At 36.9% G+C, this 8,878-nt stretch overlaps 1 protein-coding gene across 1 annotated transcript in view; it reads left to right on the forward strand.

Annotated features, from left to right (window-relative positions):
• Window positions 1-4,319, forward strand: part of LOC141444852 (uncharacterized) — a 121,665-nt gene extending 117,346 nt beyond the window's left edge. The window contains exons 4-6 of the mRNA XM_074110576.1: window positions 960-1,047; window positions 2,718-2,832; window positions 4,152-4,319. Coding sequence (XP_073966677.1) covers window positions 960-1,047; window positions 2,718-2,832; window positions 4,152-4,226 — 278 coding nt within the window. The 3' untranslated portion in view covers window positions 4,227-4,319. The remainder of the gene's footprint in view (window positions 1-959; window positions 1,048-2,717; window positions 2,833-4,151) is intronic.
• Window positions 4,320-8,878: the final 4,559 nt, after the last annotated feature.

The following is an 8,878-nucleotide window of genomic DNA, read 5'->3' on the forward strand; positions in this document are numbered from 1 at the left end:
TTTCAAAGTCTGTTATTACGGGCGTGAAAACAAAGTTTAGATTAAAATCATATTAATACACCTTAAAACCGTACCATAAAAATATCGAGCATGCCACAGTGTTGCATAGTCCCCGTTTTGTTCGGAAAAAAGGGAGGACAAAGGTTTCCGAAAGACAAAACTGTCTGAAAACACATACATTCATTGCCCCGGAACGCATATTTGCCATAATTAATTTCAGATATTTCAAAATATTCACAAAATTATCTAATTATATAAATAAAACGCCGTAGCTCACCCCAAAACTATGAGATTTGACATTTCGGAGACCTCACGCTACACTAGCGCCTCTAGTGGCGAATTCATTCGCGATAGCCCTCATTACAATAATAATAACAGGATAACTATTTTTCTTTATTCTTCTAAATATTCATTTATACTGTAGTAACATTCTGAGTTAAAAAATCTTTTAGTGGTCGTATAAATTTTTTTATCTTTTATTTCTGATTTATATTGGGTAGGTAATTTATTGCATAATTTTACAGACATGGCGTAAGTAAAGAAAGAAAGAAAGAAAAAGTTTAATCGACAAACTTGTAGGTAGCATACATCAGGTACTTATAATTAATGTTAAATTAAGGTCAACTTAAAGCTAGCCGAAGGGCTGGCAGCTCAGCAATGCTGAGGTACGGAACCACAGCGCTGATTTTCAGCTGCAGCCAAATAGGGAAAAAAAATGAAAATATGTTATACATATATGTTGTACATTATGGCCGTCTGACGGAGATTCTGCAAAGGGATAAGTTAGCCTTTGTACATGTTATGTATCTCATTATTTGTAAGTACCGTGTGAATGAATTTTGAGATAGGTTGGAGGCAATTTAATTTATTTCTGTGGCGTAGTGAGTAGGTGGTACGTGGCGGTACTTAGTTAATCTATCTTGACTAGAAGCGACCATTGGTAAACGATTTAATTGCAGACTACAAGGCTGATAGCGACGAAGCTACCACGGTGAAAACTGAGACCACGGAAGATAAGATGGTCTTGAGGAGCAAGTTGCGGGACAAGTGAGTAAAGCTGTTGATAAGAGTATTTATGAACTGAATCAATTACTTTGCGCATCCGCGACCTTATAAAGCGTATACTTTTACTTGGCCGAATATCACTTGCCATACCAACGTTTGCCATAAAATATATAGAACCGTGCTGTTTTCAGGATTTTTTTAAATGTCATCTTATATAATGCAGTAGGTTAGGTTAGGTTAGTTTAATATCAACTCTGAAGAAATACTATTTCAGAAATAAATTACTTTAGGCAAATGAAAATTATGGAAAACGATACATTATGGCATATGAAATTCGGGCAAACGATAGAGAATCCTTATAAAGAGCTTATACCTAAAGATCACGGGTGAGCAAAGTAATTTTTTCAGTTCATTGATATGGACCTCCGCAAAGTAACGCCTGATTTTCATTTTAAAGTAACCCCGTTTTAAGTACATAAGTTGTACTTACTTCGGATGTCCTAGAAACATGAAATTTGGTATGAAGGTAGCATAGCACACCATACTCTTATTTTATGTCTGTCCGTTTATGTCAATAAACCATCTAAAATGACTCCACAATGTGGTTACATTTTGCTTATCCCTCTCTCCGGGACTCTGCTAAAACGGAACCCTCAGTACAAAGTCAAAGTCAAAGTCAAAGTCAAAATATCTTTATTCAATTTAGGCTACAACAAGCACTTATGAATGTCAAAAAAAAATCTACACCGGTTCGGAAAAACCTCTGCTGAGAAGAATCCGGCAAGAAACTCAACGAGGTATATATATATTTTTTAAAACAGATTTTACAATATTATAATGACATGTATACATCACAAGTATTTAACACAACTTTATTTTTAACACAGTAGGTTCGCTATTTGAAGGGATCGCTAATGCGGATCGGAATTATTTCCAAATATCCCTGTCCATGATATAATCATTAACTTTATAATACGCCTTTGATATTAATGTCTTCTTGACAATAGATCTGAATTTGTATCCGTTTCATTTATAATATTTTTTGGAATTTTATTATAAAAGTATGCAATTTCCCAGAAAAGACTTTTTGGTTTTAGCCAGTCTGTAAGATGGAACTTTAAGCTTCCCTGTGTTTCTAGTAGCCTTTGGCTTATCGACGTTAGTGGGAAAATCACATATGTTCTTCCTAACATACATGATTATTTTCAAAAACATAAAGCGACGGCAGGGTTAGGATATCTGTTTTCCTTAAAAAAAGATCTTAAGATTCACGCGTCTTCAAATTATAAATTGCTCTGATTGCTCTCTTTTGTAAGATAAAAATTGACTCAATGTCTGCAGCAGATCCCCATAAAATAAGCCGTACGAAATAATGCTGTTAAAGTAAGCAAAATACACCACCGTGCCGTCGCCACATCGGTTAGCTGCCGTATTTTCCAAACTGCAAAAGCAGCAGAGCTCAATCTACCCGCGATTGCTGTGACGTGAGGTCCCACTGTAGTTTAGAATCGAGCGTTATTCCTAAAATACTGTTGATTTTACAAATTCAATAGTTTGACCATTTAACTTTATATTAGAAACTGAATTCGAGCTAGATGAATTTATCAACGAGAATTTAATACATTTAGTACGAGAGTGAATCCCTTTGTACAGTCGAGTTCATAAACTTGTAGGTACTTGTCATATCAGCCATCTGTCACTTTCCGTTTCAGTTTTAAGTTTCAACCGGACAGCAACAACCAGAAGGAGATAGAACGGTTCCGCACCTCCGTCGATGAAATCAGCTGCGATAAGTCCGTCACCAAGAAACTAGACCAGTCTACGAAGGTACAGTCAGCAACAAAGATATGAATACAGCCAGTGACAAAAATATGTATCAGGATCTTATTGCCTGAACATTAAAGTCGTGTATACATATTTTTGGCACTTTGGCTGTATCCATATCTTTGTTGCTGACCGTAATAAAATTTTATTAATAAGTACAAGGTTTTAATTAAATAACTGAAAACCTAAAGTAGTTTGTTCAGCATCGACCAATGAGGGCTAAAAGACATGCGCAATATAGCTAGATGGCGTTAGTATCGTGAGCTTTTTTTGACGTTACGGTCTTGCTTGCAATGAGGGCTATCGCGTATGAATTCGCCACTAGAGGCGCTATATAGTGTAGCGTGAGGTCTCCGAAATGTCAAATCTCATGGTTTTTGAGTGAGCTACGCTAGCTTTATTTAAAATTAGAATAATTGTGTGAATATTTTGTAATATCTGAAATTAATTATGTCAAATATGCGTTCCGAGGCAATGAATGTCTGTGTTTTGAGACAGTTTTGTCTTTCGGAAACCTTGTTCTCCCTTTTTTCCGAACAAAACGGGGACTATGCAACACTGTGGCATGCTCGACATTTTTATGGTACGGTTTTAAGGTGCATTTTAATGCATTAATCATTTTAAATATGATTTTAATCTAAACTTTGTTTTCACGCCCTTAATAACAGACATTGAAAGCCATACTTAAAAACCTCACGCAACAGTGCGCCATCTATTGAGACAAAAAACGATAGCCCTCATTGGCTCATTTAGTTATTAACCAATCACAAGCAAACGTCGAACGGACCACACAACACTAACGCCATCTAGCGATATTTCGCCTCTGTGAAAACCCTCATTGGCTCCTCATTTAGTTATTAGCTAATTGCAAGCAAGACTAGCCTCTACAAGACTAGACCATATTTCGCCTGTCTTTTAGCCCTCAGAAATTGGTTTTTGGATTCTTTTTGTATTTTTTATTTCAACTCCAAATTTTGTTACTTTTACGGTCATCCCGTAAAATTATCCAAAATACGGGATAGTTCCAATGGAGTGCTGAAACTTGAAAGTTTCTCGATGAGGGCTAAAGCATAGATGTCGTTAGTGTCGCGGTCGCGGCTTAAGTGACTAAATAAGAAACAAACAAGCTGAGATATGTGGTGCATAAGAGAAATTTGTGTCCGTACTCCTGTCCAGTGGTGGTGTAGCGGTATAGCACGCAGCACGGAATGCTGAGGACCTGGGTTGCCCCAGTGCTGGTCTCTTTTTCTAGTTTATCTGTGCATCTATATTTCAGTTTGTATTTTTTATAAGTTGTTTAATCGTTTTGGTTTTTTTTTCAGCCCGGCGCTGCGGCTGCTAGCTTCGTGAATTTGCTGCTTATGGGTTTTTGTGTATTCACGCTATTTTGTTATTAAAAAGACTTCTGTTTGAGACTAAATTTGCCAGTTTTTTAAACTAAATAAGAAATTTGTAGTATATATTGCTTGAATAAAGTTTTAAGTTCCAATTATAGTTTTTTCAATCATCGAGTGGGCTCTAGCCATGCTACCCGATATTAGATTCAAAGACTTGAGGTGCGGCCACATGCAATCGCTCGACGTTCGTTTCCAGTGTCACATCTGGTCACGTGGCATAATACCGATAAAGCTGAAAATGTTGAGCTTTATCGCTGGAAAAAAAACCTTCAATTTCGGCTAAAACACTTTTCAGGGTTCCGGAGCCAAAATGGCAAAAACGGAACCCTTATAGTTTCGCCATGTCTGTCTGTCTGTCTGTCCGTCCGCGGCTTTGCTCAGAGACTATCAATGCTAGAATGCTGTAATTTTGCACGGATATAGAAGTAAACTATGCCGACAAAATGGTACAGTTAAAAATTAAAAAAAAAATTTTTTAGGGTACCTCCATAGACGTAAAGTGGGGGTGATTTTTTTTTTCTCATTCAACCCTATTGTGTGGGGTATCGTTGGATAGGTCTTTTAAAACCATTAGGGGTTTTTCGATTCAGTGATTTGTTTGCGAAATATTCAACTTTAAAGTGCAAATTTTCTTTAAATCGAGCGTCCCCCCCCTCTAAAATCTAAACCGGTGGGTGGAAAAATTTAAAAAATTCAGGATGGTAGTAAGTATATCAAACATTCAAGGAAAACTATAACGGCTAAGTTTGCTTGAGATTTTTTTGTAGTTTATGAGTAAATAGCAGCCTAAGGTATAAAATATACCTAAACTTGGAAGATTCCGTATAAAATACGAAATCCATGGAAAATATTACTTAATTTTCTCGTAATGGCTACGGAACCCTATTTTGGGCGTGTCCGACACGCTCTAGGCCGGTTTTTTTTTTTTGATAGCTTATAATGTGGCCCACTGCAGATGTCAGACTCGGGTGCGGCCACATGCAGTCGCTCGTCGCTCGATTGCAGCGATAGATTTGGTCACGTGACCCCATTTTGAATGTGGCCTCCATGGCAAAAATATTGAGACGATACGAAAATTAATCTAATTGCAATTAAAACTAATCACTGCATTAAATAAATGCGTACGCAATCTTTGCCATTACTTTAAATTTTACTGGATAAGATTATTTTTCAGTAATTAACTTTGAACATGAAACTTTAATAATCATAATAATCATTTATAATTCATTTGTCCAACATAGGTAACATTGATTTGGTCTTAAATTATGTTTTTTGAGTATCACTATGTGGTGCCCCAGGGCATACAAATATTGCCTTATTATAGTAAACTTATTTACTTATTTTTTTAATTCATACATATTAAAAAACAATATATATATATATATATATTTATACTACTCCATCATTATATATAAATATATTCTAAAAATTCCCTGATGGAGTAGTACGCCTTTTCGGCCAAAAAAATATTTAGTTTTTTTCTTAAATTCGTACCTATATGTTGTCAATATCATGCATAGCCCTTGGTAATTTGTTATATATTTTGGCTCTTCTTAAGTAAAGCTGTTTTAGATTTCATGATGCAAAGTTTGTGTCGAAGGCGTACACTACTATAATTCATAAATAAATCGATATTAGTTCTCACAAATACACACGGTACGATACGAACTTCCAATTTCTTAGTAGCCCCCCTGTGCTTACAAGAGAAAAGTGCGTGAAGTCATTGAGATAGGTCTGACAGAATCCTATTTTTATTTATTAATAAGGGAAAGACACTTTGTCTACTTTATCCACACTAACTATGTCTGATAGGTACTCAAGATCTCGGCGTATGAGTCAGTTAGTCATACATATATAGATACCTACTGATCCGTATAAGCATCGCAAACAATCGTTTGCATGAATGCATGAATCATTACTTTATTACAATATTATCTTTTCAATCACACCTTTATCAATGGATAAAGGCTGTGTTATTTTCACTGTATTTAAAAATTTAAATTTTATTGATTCTGACGTCATTTTGATGGTAAGAGATTCACCACCGCCCATAAACATCTGCAACACCAGGGGTATTGCAGACGCGTTGCCAACCTAGAGGCCTAAGATGGGATACCTCACGTGCCAGTAATTTCACCGGCTGTCTCACTCTCCACGCCGGAACACAACAGTGCAAGCACTACTGCTTCACGGCAGGATTAGCGAGCAAGATGGTGGTAGCAATCCGGGCGGACCTTGCACAAGGTCCTACCACCTGCAAACCTGTCATTTGCGGAAGTCCAATGAATTTTAAATTATCAGACGATAGCCAAGTGTTCGTCATGCCAATCCATGCCCACACACGGTCATGCAGTTCTAGCTGATCCAATGAGGGCTATCGTTTTTTGTCTTACTAGATGGCGCACTGTTGCGTGAGGTTTTTAAGTATGGCTTTCAAAGTCTGTTTTACGGGTGTGCAAACAAAGTTTAGATTAAAATCATATTTAATACACCTTAAAACCGTACCACAAAAATATCGAGCATGCCACAGTGTTGCATAGTCCCCGTTTTGTTCGGGAAAAAGGGAGGACAAAGGTTTCCGAAAGACAAAACTGTCTCAAAACACAGACATTCATTGCCCCGGACGCTTATTTGCCATAATTAATTCCAGATATTGCAAAATATTCACAAAATTATTCTAATTATAAATAAACCAGCGTAGCTCACCCAAAAACTATGAGATTTGACATTTCGGAGACCTCACGCTACACTAGCGCCTCTGGCGGCGAATTCATACGCGATAGCCCTCATTGGCAGCGTCATGCCGATTGGGCGATAGGAAAGATGGTGTATGGCCACCATTAGAACCTGACTATGTAGCTTCAGGTTCTGGGTCGATCCCCGGTCGGAGCAGATATTTGTATGAAATCCTACTAATCCAAGGAACTAAGGCGTATACTAGGCACTATATTATGAATGCGAAAAGTTGTATGTGTGTCCGATATTTCAAGCCAATTACTGGATAAATAAATAAATAAATAAATATCACGGGACAATTCACACCAATTGACCTAGTCCCAAAGTAAGCTTAGCAAAGCTTGTGTTATGGGTACTAAGCAACGGATAAATATAATTATATAGATAGATACATACTTAAATACATAGTAAACACCCAAGACCCGAGAACAAACATTCGCATTTTTCATACAAATATCTGCCCCGACACGGGAATCGAACCCGGGACCTCAAGCTTCGTAGTCAGGTTCTCTAACCACTAGGCCATCTGGTCGTCTGGGTCGGATGTAACCCTTAATAAGGCCCCATTTATTGGAGCATACTACCACAGAATCAAAAGCAGCTATCGAATATAATTACAATGGAAATTACAATAAGGTTGAATTTCTCAATGCATGTGGTCGATAAATACCTCTAAAAACTTGCATATTAGTTAGTTTAATTACTGCTAACGTTTCTTATTTATATGTATATATGTTTTATATAAAAATGAATCGTAAAATGGGTTGCTAAGTGCAAAACTCGGGAACGGCTGGACCGATTTCACTAATTCTTTTTTTGTTGTGTTCGTAATGTCAGGAGAAGGTTTTTATGGAAGAGAATACAGAAAAAATCAACGGGGGCGAAGCCGCGGGCAGCAGCTAGTATTTTATATATTTTTTGTTTTAGCCCTTTACCTCAACTCAAAGATTTGATTTTTGAGTAATCCATACTTCTACTCGTATTCTATACCAATATTATAAATGCGAAAGTGGTGTGTTGGTATGTTTGTCCGTCTTTCAAGCCGAAACGGAGCAACGGATCGACATGATTTTTGGCGTAGAGATCTTCGATCATCAATACGTACCATCAAAGGTAGAGATAGTTTGTTTGTTTGGTAGTTTGTTTGAGATTGTTTGTTTGTTAGTTTGTTTGTTTGATTAGTTTGTAGGTACTCTTTTGTTTTGTTGTTTTCTTTTGTATTATTTTTGTGTTTTATGTACAATAAAGTATTTACATACATACATACATTTATGGGTCAAAGAGTGACATAGCTAGGTACTTTTTATCCCGGAAAGCGCCGTAACCGAATTCCACGCGGAAGAAGACGCGGGCAAAAGCTATTAATACAATTAATAACTACTTGCAACATTAGATTCGATCAAACAAAATTTTATAACGCTTGCAAAAAGAATGCAACCAATATTTGCAGCCGCTACAGTCTAATTTTTTTTTATCGAATCCAAAATCAACAGTTTATCAGCCTGTTTATCTCCAAGATAAGGCATCAATGAATCACTGATAAAACCATTACATGTAAGTTTGTGTTTATTAAACAGCAGACGTCCACTAAGTTCGCTTGTGTAAGGTTTGGAGCGTTTGTGCTAGAGTTATTGAATTTATTTATTTATTGTTAATTATTAATTATACAAGATGGATCACCCGGCTTTTGCTGAGGCGGAGCGCCGCCGTATTGAAATATGGACCATAGATGTAAGTTCCACGCAACATAATATTATAATGTACGATCTATTTCCATCGGAAAAAGTTTGATATAAGTAAATCGGAATGCGACGGCAGCCGAAGTGTCAACCAATATTGTATGACCAGATGGCCTAGTGGTTAGAGAACCTGACTACAAAGCTTGAGGTCCCGGGTTCGATTCCCCTGTCGGGGCA

Source organism: Choristoneura fumiferana, chromosome 30 (assembly GCF_025370935.1).
Source record: "Choristoneura fumiferana chromosome 30, NRCan_CFum_1, whole genome shotgun sequence".
NCBI lineage: Eukaryota > Metazoa > Arthropoda > Insecta > Lepidoptera > Tortricidae > Choristoneura > Choristoneura fumiferana.